This window comes from Brassica rapa, chromosome A06, assembly GCF_000309985.2.
Source record: "Brassica rapa cultivar Chiifu-401-42 chromosome A06, CAAS_Brap_v3.01, whole genome shotgun sequence".
Classification (NCBI taxonomy): Eukaryota; Viridiplantae; Streptophyta; class Magnoliopsida; order Brassicales; family Brassicaceae; genus Brassica; species Brassica rapa.
The window spans coordinates 243,468-262,569 of NC_024800.2; the positions used below are offsets into that span (position 1 = coordinate 243,468).

General features: G+C 39.9%; 2 protein-coding genes across 6 annotated transcripts; one reads left to right on the top strand and one right to left on the bottom strand.

The window, feature by feature from the left end:
* Positions 1 to 242: 242 nt before the first annotated feature.
* LOC103871016 (E3 ubiquitin-protein ligase UPL1) lies at positions 243 to 13,331 on the top strand. 3 transcript variants are annotated; one of them, XM_009149224.2, is made up of 17 exons: positions 243 to 409; positions 489 to 549; positions 751 to 849; positions 938 to 1,150; positions 1,259 to 8,935; positions 9,027 to 9,323; positions 9,464 to 9,665; positions 9,750 to 10,015; positions 10,134 to 10,405; positions 10,508 to 11,624; positions 11,715 to 11,861; positions 11,948 to 12,028; positions 12,115 to 12,340; positions 12,419 to 12,558; positions 12,709 to 12,815; positions 12,899 to 13,038; positions 13,125 to 13,331. In XM_009149224.2, the coding sequence occupies exons 2-16, from the start codon at positions 535 to 537 to the stop codon at positions 12,999 to 13,001; spliced, it is 10,962 nt and encodes a 3,653-aa protein (XP_009147472.2). In that variant the 5' UTR covers positions 243 to 409; positions 489 to 534; the 3' UTR covers positions 13,002 to 13,038; positions 13,125 to 13,331. The 3 variants fall into 3 exon arrangements, with proteins under 3 accessions (XP_009147472.2, XP_009147471.2, XP_009147473.2); XM_009149223.3 differs by having other exon boundaries at positions 244 to 409; positions 748 to 849; XM_009149225.3 differs by having other exon boundaries at positions 244 to 409; positions 748 to 849; positions 1,262 to 8,935.
* A 981-nt stretch (positions 13,332 to 14,312) lies between these two features.
* LOC103871017 (SEC14 cytosolic factor) lies at positions 14,313 to 17,016 on the bottom strand. Of its 3 annotated transcripts, none has more exons than XM_009149226.3 (10): positions 16,671 to 17,016; positions 16,535 to 16,566; positions 16,041 to 16,124; positions 15,894 to 15,947; positions 15,722 to 15,799; positions 15,598 to 15,651; positions 15,437 to 15,496; positions 15,248 to 15,343; positions 14,962 to 15,144; positions 14,313 to 14,893 (listed from the first exon to the last, which is right to left on the bottom strand). In XM_009149226.3, the coding sequence occupies exons 1-10, from the start codon at positions 16,729 to 16,731 to the stop codon at positions 14,606 to 14,608; spliced, it is 990 nt and encodes a 329-aa protein (XP_009147474.1). In that variant the 5' UTR covers positions 16,732 to 17,016; the 3' UTR covers positions 14,313 to 14,605. The 3 variants fall into 3 exon arrangements, with proteins under 3 accessions (XP_009147474.1, XP_009147475.1, XP_033129297.1); XM_009149227.3 differs by having other exon boundaries at positions 16,677 to 17,013; XM_033273406.1 differs by lacking the exons at positions 16,535 to 16,566; positions 16,671 to 17,016 and adding an exon at positions 16,200 to 16,289.
* Positions 17,017 to 19,102: the final 2,086 nt, after the last annotated feature.

Sequence of the window (19,102 nt, forward strand, 5' to 3'; positions counted from 1 at the left end):
ATTTTTAATTTGATAATAAGAAACATAATATTTATACTAAGGCTTTTACCAATAAAAACCTTTGTATAGCCTTTTGTGATATTAATCAATTAAAATATATAATGTTCCAAACTTTATTTTGTTTTGAGAAACGGTTGCGATTGGATAAATTTTTGTAATAATGTATTTTCTTAATTTGGTTAGAAATACTATTGTAACGCTGATAAATATCAATGCAAAAAGGTGATATATGCTAAGTTATCAAAAGAAAGGTAAGTAAGACCGGGATTGGAACAAGTATAAAAGAGGACAAAGCGCCTTTGGCTTACTTATCAAATCAAAATATCGATTAAGCGGATCCTCTTCAAAACCCTTGCTTGATTCTTCTCCTATCTCTTCCTCATCCTCATCGATCGCCATCCACGTTCTGGTAATTTTGTGATTCGATTGGTTGCCCGGTGATTGTACTACCACTTGTATTAATCAGTGCGCTCAATTCAATCTTGTAGTTTGATTCAGGAGATGCCCCACTGTCTCTAATCACGAAGCAGCAGGATGCCTTCCCAAGTCGTAAGTTTTCTAATTAAACCCTAAATCAATTTGGATTACCAGCGGTTACCTCTTCTTTCTTTGGCATATATCTTTGTTTTTATTCTTTTTATTAATTGATATATGATCTTCGGCCCTTGATTGATTTCTTGGTTTTTATTTTATTTTTAATTGATGAAAACTTTAGTTACCAACCCTTGTGTGTTGATTAATTTGTAGCAGCCTCCCAAGATCAAATCGTTCATCAATAGCGTCACTGCTGTTCCCCTCGACCAAATTCAAGAACCCCTTTCCTGTTTTCACTGGGATTTCGACGACAAGGTACCTTAAATTTTTTTATTCTTCAATCTGTTACTACCTCTCCTCTCCTTGTGATTTATATGCCTTGTTTTTTTTTGAATTTCAATAGGGTGACTTCCATCACTGGGTGGATCTCTTCAATCATTTCGACACATATTTTGAGAAGCACATTAAAGCTAGGAAGGATCTTCATGTTGAGCAACAAGACTCTGAGGACGAATCTACTCCTCCTCTCCCAAAGGATGCTCTTCTTCAGATTCTCCGTGTTATCCGAGTTGTGTTAGATAACTGCACAAACATTCATTTTTTTACTTCTTATGAGGTAATTAATGCCCCCTCCCTCCCTCCCTATGTTTATATATATATATATATATATATATGCCTTCTTCCTAACTGGTATGTTTTTTTTTTTGCTTCATAATAAATGCAGCAGCATCTTTCTCTCCTGCTTGCATCTACTGATACAGATGTCGTTGAAGCCTGTCTGCAGACGTTGGCTTCCTTTTTCAAGAGGCAAAATGATATTTACTTCATAAGAGATGCTTCTCTTAATTCAAAACTATTTTCTCTTGCCCAAGGCTGGGGTGGCAAAGAGGAAGGTCTTGGCTTGACATCATGTGCTACTACAGAAAACACTTGTGATCTGGTTTCTCACCTCCTTGGTTCTACTCTTCATTTTGAGTTTTATGCTTCTGGTGAATCATCAACTGAGCTTCCGGGCGGTTTACAAGTTATCCATCTACCTGATGTCAGCTTGCGTGCAGAGTCTGATCTGGAACTTCTCAACAAATTAGTCACTGACCATAACGTTCCTCCCAGTTTAAGGTTCGTGTTGTTGACCAGGTTGAGATTTGCAAGGGCGTTTTCATCTTTGTCGACCCGGCTGCAGTACACACGCATTCGCTTATATGCATTCATTCTTTTGGTTCAAGCTAGTGGCGACACCCAGAAAGTGGTTTCTTTCTTTAATGGAGAACCCGAGTTTGTAAATGAGTTAGTTACACTGCTGAGCTATGAGACTACTGTCCCAGAGAAAATAAGGCTACTGTGCCTGCTTTCCTTGGTTGCATTATCGCAAGATCGAACTCGGCAGACGACTGTGTTAACTGCAGTCACGTCTCGTGGTTTACTATCTGGCCTTATGCAGAAAGCTATTGATTCCGTTCTTTGTAATACTTCCAAGTCGTCTCTGGCTTTTGCGGAAGCCTTGTTATCCCTTGTTACTGTCTTGGTCTCATCATCGTCTGGATGTTCAGCCATGCAAGAAGCTGGTCTTATTCCAATTCTAGTGCCTCTCATCAAAGATACCGATCCCCAGCACTTGCATTTGGTCAGTACCGCTGTGCATATATTAGAAGCCTTCATGGATTACAGCAATCCAGCTGCTGCTTTGTTCAGAGATTTGGGTGGCTTAGATGATACTATCTTTCGGTTGAAACTGGAAGTCTCTCGTACCGAAGACAATGTCAACGAAAAAGTTTGCGGTTCAGACAGTAATGGGAGGGCTTCACATGTCCTTGGTGATTCTCTTAATCGGCCTGATACTGAACAGCTTCCCTATTCTGAGGCATTAATTTCGTATTACAGGAGATTGTTGTTAAAAGCCTTGTTATCTGCAATCTCTCTTGGAACTTATTCTCCTGGTAATACTAACCTCTATGGTTCCGAGGAGAGCTTGCTGCCTGAATGCTTATGCATTATCTTCCGGAGAGCAAAATATTTCGGGGGTGGAGTATTCTCGCTTGCTACCACTGTCATGAGTGATCTCATTCATAAAGATCCAACTTGTTTTAATACTTTAGACTCGTCTGGTGTAACTTCTGCCTTTCTTGATGCTATCTCTGATGAGGTCATCTGCTCTGCGCAAGCCATTACATGCATCCCGCAGTCTCTGGATGCTCTGTGTCTCAACAATAGCGGTCTTCAAGCTGTCAAGGACCGAAATGCACTAAGGTGTTTTGTTAATATATTTACTTCTTCGTCTTATCTGCGAGCTCTTACTGGTGATACACCTAGTGCTTTGTCAAGTGGGCTTGATGAACTCCTAAGACACCAATCTTCGTTGCGCACTTATGGAGTTGATATGTTCATTGAAATCCTGAACTCCATGTTGATTATTGGATCTGGGATGGAGGCCTCCACTTCTGTGTCAGCAGATGTGCCTACTGATGCTGCTACCGCTCCTATGGAAATTGACGCTGATGAGAAGAGCTTGGCCATTTCGGATGAGGCGGAACCATCTTCTGCTGCTTCTCCAGCAAATACAGAGTTGTTTCTTCCAGATTGTGTGTGTAATGTTGCTCGTCTCTTTGAAATAGTTCTTCAGAATGCAGAAGTATGTTCTCTATTTGTTGAGAAGAAAGGAATTGATGTTGTCTTGCAGCTACTCTCTTTACCCGTTATGCCTCTGTCAACCTCCTTTGGTCAAAACTTTTCTGTCGCTTTTAAGAACTTCTCCCCTCAGCATTCGGCTAGTCTATCTCGTACAGTGTGCTCCTACTTACGAGAACGTCTGAAGGGAACAAATGAGCTTTTGGGTGCCATTAAAGGCACTCAGCTTCTTAAACTAGAGTCTGCAGTCCAGATGACGATTTTGAGATCCCTTTTCTGCCTAGAAGGCATGTTGTCCCTCTCAAACTTTCTGTTGAAAGGAACATCTTCAGTTATCGCGGAATTAAGTGCTGCTGATGCTGATGTACTAAAAGAACTTGGTCTAACATACAAGCAAATAATTTGGCAGATGGCTTTGTCTAGTGAGACCAAGGAAGATGAGAAAAAGAGTGTTGATGGAGGACCTGATAATTCAATTTTAGCCTCATCTAGTACTGTTGAAAGAGAGAGTGAAGAGGACTCAAGAAATGCTTCAGCAGTTAGATACACAAACCATGTATCCATTAGAAGAAGTACCTCTCAATCTATTTGGCGTGGTGGTCGTGATCTGTCTGTTATGCGTTCCATCGAGAGTATGCATGGTCGTACACGACAAGCGATTTCCCGAACGAGGGGTGGGAGAACTCGTCGACACCTGGAGGCTTTTAATTTTGATTCTGAAATTCCACCTGATTTACCAGGTACATCATCTTCCCATGAGCTGAAAAAGAAAAGCACTGAAGTCCTGACTGTTGAAATTTTAGACAAGTTGAATTGTACTCTGCGTCTTTTTTTCACTGCCCTTGTGAAAGGAGGATTCACCTCTGCGAATCGTCGCAGAATTGATGGAGCACCACTGAGTTCCGCATCTAAGAAGACGCTTGGTAATGCCATAGCTAAAGTATTTCTTGAAGCTCTTAACTTCGATGGGAATGGTGTTACTGCTGAGCATGATATATTTCTGTCCGTAAAGTGCCGATACCTTGGAAAAGTGGTAGATGACATGGCTTCCCTGACATTTGATACTCGAAGAAGGGTCTGTTTCACAGCTATGATTAATAGTTTTTATGTCCATGGAACATTTAAGCAACTTCTCACCACATTTGAAGCGACAAGCCAGTTGCTTTGGACAGTGCCGTTTTCTGTTACTGCATCTGATACTGAGAATGAGAAGCCAGGTGAAAGGAACATATGGTCTCGCAAGACGTGGCTGGTGGATACTCTGCAAATCTATTGCCGAGCACTGGACTATTTTGTTAACTCTACATTTCTGTTATCTCCAGCCTCCACTTCTCAAACGCAGCTTCTTGTCCAGCAAGAGCAAGCTTCAATTGGTTTGTCGATCGAACTCCATCCTGTACCAAGGGAACCTGAAACTTTCGTGCGAAATCTGCAGTCTCAGGTTCTGGATGTCATACTACCTATATGGAACCACCCTATGTTTCCTGATTGCAATCCTAATTTTGTGGCTTCGGTTACCTCCCTTGTTACGCATATATACTCTGGTGTTGTGGATGCTACGCAAAATCAAGCCCGGGGTACAAACCAAAGAGCCTTGCCTCTACAGCCTGACGAAACCATTGTTGGTATGATTGTTGAAATGGGATTTTCAAGGTCAAGGGCAGAATACGCGTTACGAAGAGTTGGAACAAACAGTGTTGAAATAGCTATTGAGTGGTTGTTTGCCAATCCTGAGCATACTGTGCAGGAAGATGACGAGCTGGCCCAAGCACTTGCACTATCTCTTGGCAATGCATCCAAAACTCCAAAACCTGTAGATGTCCCTCTGGAAGAAGCGGATCCAAAAGAACCATCTGTTGATGAAGTTATTACTGCATCGGTGAAGTTATTTGAAAGTGATGATTCTATGGCTTTCCCATTGATGGATTTGTTTGTAACACTTTGTAGCCGAAACAAAGGGGAAGATCGGCCGAAAATTGTGTCGTTTCTTATACAGCAACTGAAGCTAGTACAAGTTGATTTCTCCAAGGATACTGGTGCTTTGACTATGCTACCACACATTCTAGCATTAGTTCTCTCAGAGGATGACAACACACGAGAAATTGCTGCACAGGATGGAATTGTGACCGTAGCAATTGATATCTTGACGAATTTCAAGCTTAAGAGTGAATCTGAAAGTCAGATTCTGGCTCCAAAATGCATTAGCGCTTTACTTCTTATCTTGAGCATGATGCTGCAGGCTCGGACAAGAATCTCGTCTGAATTTTTGGAAGGAAATCATGGTGGATCTTTGGAGCCGAGTGATTATCCGCAAGACTCAGCAGCAGCGTTAAAGAAAGTGTTATCTTCAGATGTTGCTAAAGAGGAGTCGAAACCGGATTTGGAATCAGTTTTTGGAAAATCTACAGGCTATCTGACCATGGAAGAGGGTCAAAAAGCTCTACTAATCGCATGTGGCCTCGTAAAGCAGTGTGTTCCAGAAATGATCATGCAGGCTGTTCTTCAGTTATGTGCACGTCTAACTAAAACTCATGCTTTAGCTATCCAGTTTCTGGAAAATGGAGCCTTATCCTCACTTTTTAATCTTCCCAAAAAATGTTTCTTCCCTGGGTATGATACTGTTGCATCTGTTATTGTACGTCATCTGGTTGAAGATCCACAGACTCTCCAAATTGCTATGGAATCAGAAATACGACAGACCTTGAGTGGAAAGAGACATGTAGGTAGGGTATTACCTCAGACATTTCTGACAACAATGGCACCTGTAATTTCGAGAGATCCTGTGGTTTTCATGAAAGCCGTGGCTTCTACTTGTCAGCTGGAGTCATCAGGAGGGAGGGACTTTGTGATTCCGTCGAAGGAAAAAGAAAAGCCAAAAGTTTCCAGCAGTGAGCAGGGATTGCCTCTGAATGAACCCCTTCGAATATCCGAAAATAAGCTTCATGATGGGTCAGGGAAATGTTCGAAAAGCCACAGACGAGTCCCTGCTAATTTCATCCAAGTTATCGATCAGCTTATTGATATTGTCTTAAGTTTTCCTAGGGTGAAGAGGCAGGAAGATGATGAAACCAATTTAATTGCAATGGAAGTTGATGTGCCGGCAACTAAAGTGAAGGGTAAGTCAAAAGTTGGTGATCCAGAGGAAGCAGAATTTGGATCTGAAGAATTGGCCAGGGTAACATTTATTTTGAAATTGTTGAGTGATATTGTTATCATGTACTTGCACGGTACCAGTGTCATACTGAGGCGGGATACAGAAATATCTCAGCTTCGGGGATCCAATCTACCCGATAATTCACCTGGCAATGGAGGGTTAATTTACCATATCATTCACCGATTACTTCCTATATCGCTCAAAAATTCTGTTGGATCTGAAGTTTGGAAAGAGAAGTTGTCTGAAAAAGCTTCCTGGTTTCTGGTCGTTTTTTGCAGCCGTTCCAGTGAGGGACGTAGAAGAATAATCAGTGAGCTTTCGAGTGTTTTATCTGTATTGGCTTCCTTGGGAAAGAGTTCTTCTAGTAAAAGTGTTCTGTTACCTGATAAAAGAGTTCTTGCTTTTGCTGGCCTGGTTTATTCGATATTAACAAAGAATTCATCTTCCAGCAACTTACCTGGTTGTGGTTGCTCACCTGACGTTGCAAAGAGCATGATAGATGGGGGAATTATTAAGTGTCTGACCAGCATTCTTCACGTAATTGACCTCGACCACCCTGATGCTCCAAAGCTTGTCACTCTTATTCTCAAGTCTCTTGAGACACTGACGAGTGCTGCAAATACTGCTGAGCAGCTAAAATCAGCAGGGTCAAACGAGACGAAGGGCACAGATTCTAATGAGAGACATGACAGTCGTGGAACTTCAACTGAGGCTGAAGTTGATGAGTCAAACCGAAACAATAGCAGTCTACAACAAGTAACTGATGCCGCAGAGAATGGACAGGAGCACCCTCAAATTTCCTCTCAAAGCGAAGGTGGAAGGGGTTCGAGTCAAACCCAGGCTATGCCTCAAGAGATGAGGATAGAAGGCGAGGAGACAATACTGCCTGAACCTATTCAGATGGATTTCATGGGAGAAGAAGATGACCAAATTGAAATGAATTTTCATGTTGAAAATAGGGCCGGAGATGATGGAGATGATGCCATGGGAGACGAAGAGGATGATGATGAGGAAGGATTTGATGACATCGGACCCGAACTGGAGGATGATGAGGATGCAGATTTAGTGGCAGACGGAGCTCGGAGTGTTATGTCTCTTTCTGGAACTGATGCCGAAGACCCTGAAGATACTGGCCTCGGAGATGAATATAATGATGACATGATTGACGAAGATGAGGATGATATCCACGAGAATCGTGTAATAGAGGTGCAGTGGAGGGAAGCTCTTGATGGGCTGGATCATTTTCAGATTCTTGGGCGATCTGGTGGTGGAAATGAATTTATTGATGACTTTGAAGGAATGAATATGGGCGATCTGGTTACTCTGCAGAGACCCGGCTTTGATCGTAGACGTCAAGCAGACATAAATTCTTTCCATCGATCTGGTTCCCAAGTACATGGCTTTCAGCATCCGCTCTTCTCGAGACCTTTGCGAACTGGCAATACGGCCTCAGTTTCAGCAAGTGCTGGCAGGAATGATATATCACAGTTTTACATGTTTGATATGCCGGTTATACCATTTGATCAAGTACCAAGTAATCCTTTCAGTGATCGCTTAGGAGGTAGTGGGGCACCTCCTCCTTTGACTGATTATTCTGTGGTGGATATGGATTCATCAAGAAGAGGGGTTGGTAATAGTCGGTGGACTGATATAGGTCACCCTCAACCAAGTAGTCAATCTGCGTCGATTGCCCAACTGATAGAAGAACATTTTATTTCCAACCTTCGTGCTTCTGCGCTAGCAGATAGTGTTGTCGAAAGGGAAACTAATAGCACGGAAGTCCAAGAGCAGCAGCATCCATCTGTTGGAAGCGAAAGCGTTTTGGGGGATGGTAACGACGGTGGTCAACAAAGTGAAGCGCATGAAATGTTGAATAATAATGACAATGTTGATAACCCACCTGATGTAACGGCTGGAATTTTCTCCCAAGCTCGAGCAAATCTAGCTTCCCCTGTACTTCTGCAGCCTCTTCCTATGAACAGTACACCAAATGAGATTGACAGAATGGAAGTTGGGGAAGGTGATGGAGTACCTATTGAGCAAGCAGATGTCGTAGCTGTGGATCTTGTCTCCACTGCCCAGGGCCAACCTGATACGTCCAGTAGTCAAAATGTCTCTGGTATGGGGACGCCAATTCCAGTAGATGATCCCATTTCCAATTGTCAACCAAGTGGGGATGTACATATGAGTAGTGATGGTGCAGAGGGAAATCAAAGTGTGGAACCTTCACTATTATCCCGTGATAACAATGAGCTCTCATCCAGGGAAGCTACCCAAGATGCGAGTAATGATGAGCAACTTGCTGAAGGTAGCTTGGAGTTGGACGGTAGGGCACCCGAAGCGAATTCCATCGATCCTACATTTTTAGAGGCGCTCCCTGAAGAATTACGGGCAGAAGTTCTTGCTTCTCAGCAAGCTCAGTCCGTTCAGCCCCCAACTTATGAACCACCTTCGGTAGAAGACATAGATCCTGAATTTTTGGCAGCGCTTCCCCCAGATATCCAAACAGAAGTTCTTGCTCAACAAAGGGTACAAAGGATGGCACATCAGTCACAAGGACAGCCAACTGACATGGATAATGCTTCAATTATTGCTACCCTACCTGCCGATTTACGTGAAGAGGTTTGTATCTCTACCTTTATGTGAATTAGGTAATTTGGTTTTGGGATTGGAACTGGTTTTAACGTGAAGAGGTTTGTATCTCTGCTTGCAGGTTCTCTTAACTTCTTCAGAGGCAGTTTTGGCAGCGTTGCCTTCACCTTTACTTGCAGAAGCGCAGATGCTCAGAGACCGAGCAATGAGTCACTATCAGGCTCGTAGCCATAGTAATCGAAGGAATGGTTTGGGTTACAATAGGCTGACGGGGATGAACAGGAACGTCGGAGTCACTATTGGTCAGAGGGATGTTTCATCTTTTGCAGATGGCTTGAAAGTAAAAGAGATGGAAGGAGACCGTCTTGTGGATGTCGAGGCCTTGAAATCACTAATTAGGCTACTACGACTTGCACAGGTAAAGATGAATTCCTGTTTATTTTTCCTAAACCCTTTCTAGCTAAGAAACATATCCCAACGTCCGATTGACTATTTTCATGGAACCATCATAAGTATTTGTTCACCGCTTCTCACAATTATGTTGTCTTAATATATCAGCCGTTGGGGAAAGGCCTTCTGCATAGGCTTCTCTTCAATCTGTGTGCTCACCGTGTTACAAGAGCCAACTTGGTTCAACTTCTGTTGGATTTGATTAGGCCAGAGATGGAAACATCACCGAGCGAGTTGGCAATAAGTAATCAGCAAAGACTCTATGGCTGTCAGTCAAATGTTATTTATGGACGATCCCAGCTGTTGAATGGTAGTACCTCTTATCGAATGTTTATGTTTACTATTTTCGCCAGCTTCCAGAGCACCGTCTGACTTTTTTTTGTTCTTTACACAGGTCTTCCTCCTCTAGTGTTCCGTCGGGTGCTAGAGGTTCTGACGTATTTGGCTACGAATCATTCGGCTGTTGCTGACATGTTGTTCTACTTTGATTCGTCACTTGTGTCCCAATTGTCAAAGCCAAAACCCTCTGTATGTGAAGGCAAGGGTAAGGAGACTGTTACTCATGTGACAGACTCCCGGAATCTGGAGATACCTCTCGTTGTCTTCCTAAAGCTGCTTAATCGGCCTCAGCTTTTGCAAAGTACATCCCATCTAGCACTGGTATGTTTAGCTTGATTTTCAGAATAGAAGAAATCTTCTCGCTAAGTCTCTAGATAGTTTCTCTCTCTCATATTTTCTGTACTGTCTATTTACAAGATCTGTGTTCTGTATATTTCAGGTCATTGGTTTACTGCAAGAAGTTGTCTACACCGCAGCATCCCGAATTGAGGGTTGGTCTCCGTTATCAAGTTTATCTGAGAAATCAGAAGAGAAACCGGTTGGTGAAGAAGCTTCAAGTGAAACACGAAAAGATGCGAAGTCTGAGCAAGTGGATGAAGCTGATAAGCAATCTGTTGCAAGAGTAAAGAATTGTGCTGATATATATAACATATTCTTGCAGTTGCCACAGTCCGATCTCTGCAATCTTTGCCTACTTCTTGGATATGAAGGGTAAGAGACACCACCCTCCTCTTTTATTTATTGCTTTCCTGAGTTGTCTTTTCTTATCCCTGAATTCCTTAGACTGACTCAAATGTTTTCATACCTTCATAGGTTATCGGATAAAATTTACCTTTTAGCAGGAAAGGTGATAAAAAAGCTGGCTGCCGTAGATGTGGCTCATCGGAGGTTTTTCGCAAAAGAACTCTCACAGTTGGCAAGCGGGTTGAGTGCCTCAACTGTCCGCGAGCTGGCAACACTGAGCAATACAGAGAAGATGAGTCACAGTACAGGTTCCATGGCAGGTGCTTCACTTCTCCGTGTTCTACAGGTTCTTAGCTCACTAACTTCCACTATTGATGATGGCAATCCTGGAACCGAAAAGGAAACAGAACAGGAGGAACAAAACATTATGGAGAGACTAAACATGGCATTAGAGCCCCTTTGGCAGGAACTTAGCCAGTGTATCAGCATGACTGAGGTGCAGCTGGATCATACTTCAGCCACAACAACCGTGTCCAGTGTAAACCCCGGTGATCATGCCCTAGGGGTCACTGCTCCGTCCCCTATTTCTCCGGGAACTCAGAGGTTCCTACCTCTTATTGAGGCTTTCTTTGTTCTGTGTGAGAAAATTCAAACTCCGTCAATACTACATCAGGATCAGGCGAATGTGACAGCTGGAGAAGTAAAGGAGTCTGCTCTTAGTTTATCATCTAAGACCAGTGTAGATTCTCAGAAGAAAATTGATGGCTCCCTTACATTTGCAAAGTTTGCGGAGAAGCATAAGCGACTTTTGAATTCATTTGTTAGGAAAAACCCAAGTTTACTGGAGAAGTCCCTTTCAATGATGCTCAAGGCACCAAGGCTGATTGATTTTGACAACAAGAAAGCTTACTTCAGGTCAAGGATAAAGCACCAGCATGATCAACACATTTCTGGTCCATTGCGTATCAGTGTCCGCCGAGCTTATATGTTGGAAGATTCATACAACCAGTTACGTATGCGCTCCCTACAGGATCTGAGAGGACGTCTGAATGTGCAGTTTCAAGGTGAAGAAGGTGTTGATGCTGGTGGTCTTACAAGAGAATGGTATCAGTTAGTGTCAAGAGTTATATTTGACAAAGGAGCGTTGCTTTTCACTACCGTTGGAAATGATGCCACCTTCCAGCCGAATCCCAACTCTGTTTACCAAAATGAGCATCTGTCATACTTCAAATTTGTTGGTCGCATGGTAATATGAGGACATTGTCATTGCAATTATCCAAAATGTTTGTTTCTTTTTCTTTTGGATCTATCTAATGTGTTTGTGATGTCACTGCAGGTGGCAAAGGCGTTGTTTGATGGGCAGCTTTTGGATGTTTATTTTACGCGCTCCTTCTATAAACACATACTTGGTGTGAAGGTAACCTATCATGACATTGAGGCGGTGGATCCTGATTACTACAAGAACTTGAAGTGGCTGTTAGAGGTTTGTGGACGTAGTCTTTTTTTTTTTTAATCTATTAATAGCTCAAGTTATAATATCTTCTATACCTTCTTTTTTTGTTCATTCAGAATGATGTGAGCGACATACTCGACCTCACATTTAGTATGGACGCAGATGAGGAAAAACACATTCTATACGAAAAGACTGAGGTGTGTGATATAGTCTTTTCTGTTCATTGTCTCAAAGGGCGTAATACCATATTGAAATAATCAATTTTTATTTTAACTGGAAAAAGGTGACGGACTATGAGCTTAAACCTAGAGGAAGAAACATACGGGTAACAGAGGAAACAAAGCATGAATATGTTGACCTTGTGGCCGGACACATACTTACCAATGCTATTCGGCCTCAAATAAACGCCTTCCTGGAAGGCTTTAATGAGTTAATACCTCGTGAGCTCGTATCCATTTTTAATGATAAAGAGCTCGAGCTCCTAATCAGCGGATTGCCTGAGATTGATTGTAAGTTGGATCCTGTTGTTTTGCGTGTATTTGTTTTATGCGTTTAAAGTTATTATAACAATCTCTTGTTTCTTGCAGTCGATGATCTTAAAGCCAATACCGAGTATACCAGCTACACGGCTGGATCCCCTGTGATTCATTGGTTCTGGGAGGTCGTTAAAGCTTTTAGCAAGGAAGACATGGCTAGATTTCTTCAATTTGTCACCGGAACATCAAAGGTAAAAAACCACCCAAATAACAGTAGCTTCTGTCAAAGTCTCACCTGAAATACATTACATCATCATCCGTACATGGTTTCTTTGTGGTTGTTGATGATCTCGATATCCTGCTTGGTCTTCTGAGTCTGAGTCGTGTGTTTCTGTATTCAGGTTCCTTTAGAAGGTTTCAAGGCACTGCAAGGTATTTCTGGACCTCAAAGATTACAAATCCACAAGGCATATGGAGGTCCGGAGCGGCTGCCATCAGCTCATACATGGTTCGAAATCATATTACCAAACCCCTTTACTCATTGAAACTGTCGCCTTAATTCTCATTGGGTTGTTGTTGTTGTTGTTGCAGTTTTAACCAACTAGACCTTCCAGAGTATCCATCTAAGGAACAACTTGAGGAACGTCTGCTACTTGCCATTCACGAAGCCAGTGAAGGTTTCGGGTTTGCTTGAACAAATCCTTCATTCTTTCGGTCTCCTCTGTATATGTGTAAGTAATAAAATTTTGCTACCATAAAATGCTAGTTTTGGAACATATAAACATGCCTCTCAAGATTTTAACTGGTTCCGTGGCAGATCTTAGGAAGATTTTCAGGCAGGATCGATAATAAGGGAGACGGCGAGGAGCTTTTGATAAAAAAAGACTGTAGAATGAATAGAAAACTCGACTGTTTTTTTTAATCTGTCCATATGGTATTTTTAGTATTGGAAAGACCTTTTCTCTTTTGGATTTTTAAAGCAGAAATCTTTAAAATAGAAGAAGAAATTCTTTTAGACTTTTAATGGCTTTTTTTTATCTTTTCATTACAAAAAAAAACGATATACAAAACAAATCTAATAAGACCAAATGATCCGAGGGTCACGCTCATTGGCATCTTTCCTCAACAGCATGACTTGGTTGGTTGGTATGAAGGCCAGTTTATTAACCTGAGAGATTGATGTGTTCCGAGAGGATGAGAAACATGGGAAGACTCCAAACTCCCATTACCTCTTCTTTCTTTTTCTTTTTTTTTTCTAAATTTCAGAGATAAGTCGTTTCAAAAGAAAACATTCGCTGATGTCCACTAGAACCGTTTGTTTATTTTCCAGACCAAAACATGTCAGGTAGAGTCCGTCCAATTATTTTGAATACATTTGACTCAATCTTTTCCCTTTATAGAAACGCAATACAAGTGCAGGCGGATAAAGCCAACACAACTGATTTAACTGTCACGCTCAGTGGCATCTTCCCTTTGTCTTTCCTCAACAACATGCCCTCGTGTAAAGGCAAGTTTAGTACCACAAGTAGTCCTGTTATCCCAAACTGCAAACCCAAATCTCCACCGTCTCTACAAGTCATTACCATAATCGCTGCTGCGGCGAAGCAGAAAAGATAGAGCATCCCGAGTGTTCCTAGGAGGAGAAACATGGGAGACTCCACCCCGAGTTCCATCACCTCTTTCTCATACCTCTCTGCTGCCTCTTCTTCTGCTACTTTTGCTGTGATCGCAAACGCTAGGGGATTCTAAGTGTCTAGTTGTCCTCCTCACAGACAAAGCTTCTGTGATCGCACTGCTAGGGATCATCCATGACATTAGTGTGTTGAGTAGATCCCTTAACTCTATCTCCTTTAAGTTTATACCTCGCCTCTGTAACTCTGTTGCAGACGGTATGGTGAAGGATGCGTTGTTTGTACTTTCAAACTCCCCTGAGGGGATGTTAAACTCTGTTTCTGTTGTTTAAGATTAATGCAAGAAAGGTCTGACCAAAAAAAAAAAGAGTATGAAGAAGAAGAAGCTTCTATATATATTATAGAAATGACCCCTTAATAGAAATGAGTTCCATATATATATATATATATTATAGATCATAAGCATACACAGGAAATTGAGTATTTTTTTTTTCTTCTTTTTTGTTGCAATAAAACTTGCATCTACCTACCTGATGCAAGCAAGGAAATCTAGTAATACAGTCCTTGGAGATGCTCAAGGTTGATTCTTATCTTAAAATTACTCTGCTGCTCATGTTACAACCACAGAAAACTCTGCTTCTTGTATCAAATATAAGGCCCGGAGAAATCAGACCTTCTGGTCACATCCAAGCTTCTGGAACTCAGATTCTAAGGTATCGAATATCTTGGTGCCTTCCGTAGCTGGCTCAGGGAACCTTACGTGAACCGAACCATGTCTGATGGGTGCATTCGACGGCCCTTTAACCAGAGCCTGTTGCTTCACATAGCTGTAGAGCTCTTGGTGGAAAGAGTGATCCAAAGAGAAGCAGTTGTCTTCTGCTCCATTTGAGATATGCCTACCAGAGCCAGACCCTTCCCTTCTACAGAAATGTGGCAGAGACTCATAGTCCATTACCTGCATTACGTTTCTTTTCAGTCAGTCTTGTTGTTGCACAGGAGAGAGGGGAATTGAATTGTTTTTACCTTAAGCAACTCATCTTTACCGCAGCCTTTGAGAACTTGAATCTTCTTCTTTGTCCTCTCTTGCAGCAGAGGCTTTATGGTTTTCCAGCAAGCAGAAAATATGTAGGGGACATTGACTATATAATACGTCTCTGTCTTCTCTGGGTAGTTTAAATCGTCTATTGTGGTTATAGTAGTCATTAACTGCAGCAAATGTGATGAAAAAAACACAACAAGTTCTTATACAAACCATAAGTAAAAATGTAATTAGTAGAAAAAAGTCAAAACAATAAATTAGATTATTTACCTTAATTTGACTTAGAGCTGAAAGCTTTAATCCAGACATATCCAAAATTTTCAAACAAGTGCAGATAGGTCGTCCCTGTTTCTTTGTAGCAGATGGCTATACAGAAAAGAAGAAAAATCACACACCATTAGAGAGACTATGAAAGAAGAAAAAGGGTAAACCAAAGAGAGAGTTTTAAATGGTCATTACCAAAACGACACGATCACGGTACTCATTCATTTGAATGTGAGACTGTACATAGTAGTGAACCTGAATGAATGAAGGATCAGAAGAAAGTTATGGTCAAGAGTTTTAACTTCATGTAAAGCCTTCTCTGAGTTGGAAGAGGAATATGTAGAGATTAGGCTTACAGAGGCTTTGTCATATGTGCTATGCCCCACACCAATGGCAATGACAGGGAGACCCTACAAGTTTTTAGATGAATTAGTTTGGGTCAAACATGTGTAGAACTAGTAGTAGTAACTAGTAAGTTACCTCCTTTGAATAACCAGAGAGACCGACAAGCTGGGAGTCTCTGATTCCTCTGTACAACTCAACAGGAACAATTGGCTTCTGCATAATTTTTTCAAAAAAAAAAAAATAATAATTACAGGATGAGATGAAAGGGTCTCAGAAAAATAGAAAAAACAAGAGCACCAAAACTCACGGTGAGTATGCTGTCAATCTCGTTTTGAGTCCTCCATTCCAAGCAGTCAAGCAACTGTGACAAACTTGCAATCATTAGTTTAAAAGCCCCCAGAAAAACGAAGGCTTATATAAGAAAAAGAAAAAGAAGCAAAGAGAATGAAAGCACCATTTTGTGAGATTTGTGGACATTAAAATCTCTGGCTTTAAGAAAGCGCAACAAAGTCTCTGTGGGATACCCTTGATGTATGTTCTGCAAACATAACATACCATTTTTGGTTATTTTTTCTCCAAGCTATAAAAAGATCCAAAGTTGCATTTGACACACCAATACTGAAAAACTCTGGATCAGCCCAATATATACTGATCTTCTGACTCCACAGATCCATCCAACAACCAACATTGGATCATTTTGAATTTAACCAAATGCAAACAACTTTTAGAGGCGGATTCAAAAATTATAGATCCAGATCAAATACAAATGACACCAGATTGGTTCCAGCTGACCCCCCCCCCCCCCCCCCCCCAAAAAAAAGTTTCTTTTTTAATAGAAAAGTGAAGCCCAAAATACCAAATCTGAAATAGCAATAAAGAGGTTTGGAGTTGAATCATTATTTCTGAGCATCTAAAGAAAAGAAAGAAAGAAAGTGTAATCTGACTAACCCGATACGACTCTCTCAGTGATTCATCTTCAACTGTCAATTACCACAAGACAAGCAAAAAAAATAAGATTTGAGGATTTAGTCGGTGGTCTTGGAACAAAGAAGCAAAAAGCTTTAAAACATAGAAGAAAGACGACACACACCATCTTCCATCAAAGTACGTAATTGCTTGACTGCTTCCTCACTAGCCATGCTCATTTTCTCTCTCTCTCTCTCTCCAGAGAGATCTCGGTTCAGCTCTGATCTTTAGGACAATAGTTCTTCCTCTCAAGCAAGGAAGTGTGATTCAGAAAAAAAGTTCACTTTCTTATATTTATTTTTTTCTCTTTTTTTTTTATGGAGGCGAAGATAAAACTTTTTTTTTTTTAGAAAGACAGAGAGAGGCCGACAAAAAAAAAAAAAGACAGAGAGAGAAACCAGTCCTCTCTTTTCCTAAAGCCTTCCTCTCCCTCCCTCTCGTGAGTTTAGGACAATTATCATCTTCACTTCTCTCTTTGTAATAAAGAGAGAGATTAGGAGATTTTTGATTAACGTATTAATAAAATATTCGATTTTCCATCGAAGCATAAAAGCTTATTTTCCATTTTCTAAAATTTCAATATCTTTTCTTTACGAAAATTCTCCACTCAAAAGTCAAGCGAGCATCTAAATTTTGGCAGTTTCACTTTATTTTCCTATCAAAACTTTACTTTTATTGTCTTCTCCTTTTCTTAAATATTTGATGATTCCAGTTAAAAGTGGACATTTGGGTTTAAATGATTCAAAATATTTATAAATTTTAGTTCGAATTCGGTTAAGGTTCTGTTCAAGTTTGGATATTCATTTTAATTATATAAAAAATTAAAAAATTTCAATATATTTTAAAAATCCTTTAAATCCAAAACAAAATAATATATACCATATAAATTTGAATAATGTATGCTAAATACCTAAAATTAATGTGAAATTGGCTCAGATTAGATAATTTGATGAATATACCTGTTTGTATATAAAGTATTTTTGTGTTTTGAATATTTTAAATAATTATTTTTAACTATTTTCTAAGTATTTTGAATATTGTGAATATTAAATTTAAAAACAATTAATATATTAATACAATTGTGGTTTGAATATTTGTGGGTACTCATTTCAGATAGGATTTGAGTTTGATTTTTCAAATACCAAAATTTTAGATTTGTTCAGATATTTTACTAACTTCGGTTCGGTTTGGATATAATTTTTATGGAAATAGTTTGGGTTTTTTTCTGAGTCTGGGTATTTTATCTAGCCCTAATTTCAGCAGTAAATATTCTTTCCAGAACAAAAATGACGTAATTTAATGACATTTATGCACATGAACTTAAAAAAAGCATTCACCCATTACTATGCTTATTATATTCCAGAAATATTGGTTAGGAAAGGAAAGCAGCTCTGAAACGAGAGCGACTATTGCATGCATGGGAATCTAATTCTTTTGAAATTTATTTGTTGATGTCCAATACATACGCACTACTTCAGAAAAGAAATTGATTACAAATCAACTAACACTATGTTTTTTTAACACAATGCTATAATTAATATAATTGGCTTGAGATTAGTGCAACAAAAAAAAAGAGAGAGAATAAGATGCGTGCACCCATACAATACAATGGCTTGGCCAAGTAAATAACAATATTTTATGAACAATAAAGCAAATCTGAGATTCAAAGAAAACATAAGTGTCCACTATCACCGTCAATCATGTGTTAGTTCTCTCCACATTCATTCACAAAAATTAATAAGAGCCCAACCCAACCCATATGACACACATGCATCGTCAACTATCTCCCCTTACCTTTTTATTTTTGTTTTATTATTTCTGTCCGTTTTCTACTTTATTTTTAACAAATACTATCAATTATTTTTATTTAGATTTTAGATACTCTCACAACATATTCCTATATTCCTTTTTCTCTTCTAAATTTGGACCTAACATATGGCATAAGCAAAAAAAGAGAAGTAGAAGATCATATTAATTTCCCCAGTATGTGCTTTTTCTTATATTTAAATCCTGAAAAAATAATATAACTCATCCAAGAGTTTATGTTTAATTCAAGTTGTTCTATTAGTCAACATGTATATAGAAACACATGCACAAGTAGCATTCTTATGTGCACGCAATTATGCTTGACAGGCTTTTTTAATTGTTAAATACGAATTCACTACAATAAGATGTTCATTCGTTATAGCTGAAAAAAAACTTGATTGTGATGATTTATTCCCGATATTGATTCTGTTAAGGAGACGCAAGTAAGCAATATTATCCAAATGACCATATCTCTTTATGCTTAAACACTGAACCTCCTAAGAACATTCATGCACCCTGAAACACACATACATAACAAAGCCTAATCTAAGACATTAAACCTTAATTATATGGATCTTTTGTAAGAATTAGTGCTTGAACTAATCTTAGCTCATCACATTAGTCTCTACTATGCCTATTATTGGTAGGTTCTTTGTTCTCTCTAGCTCGGCTCCAGGTCAGTCCTATATTCTAGTTTATAGTAATGTAAGTAAAACATAACAACATATGTAGGATTTCTTGGTT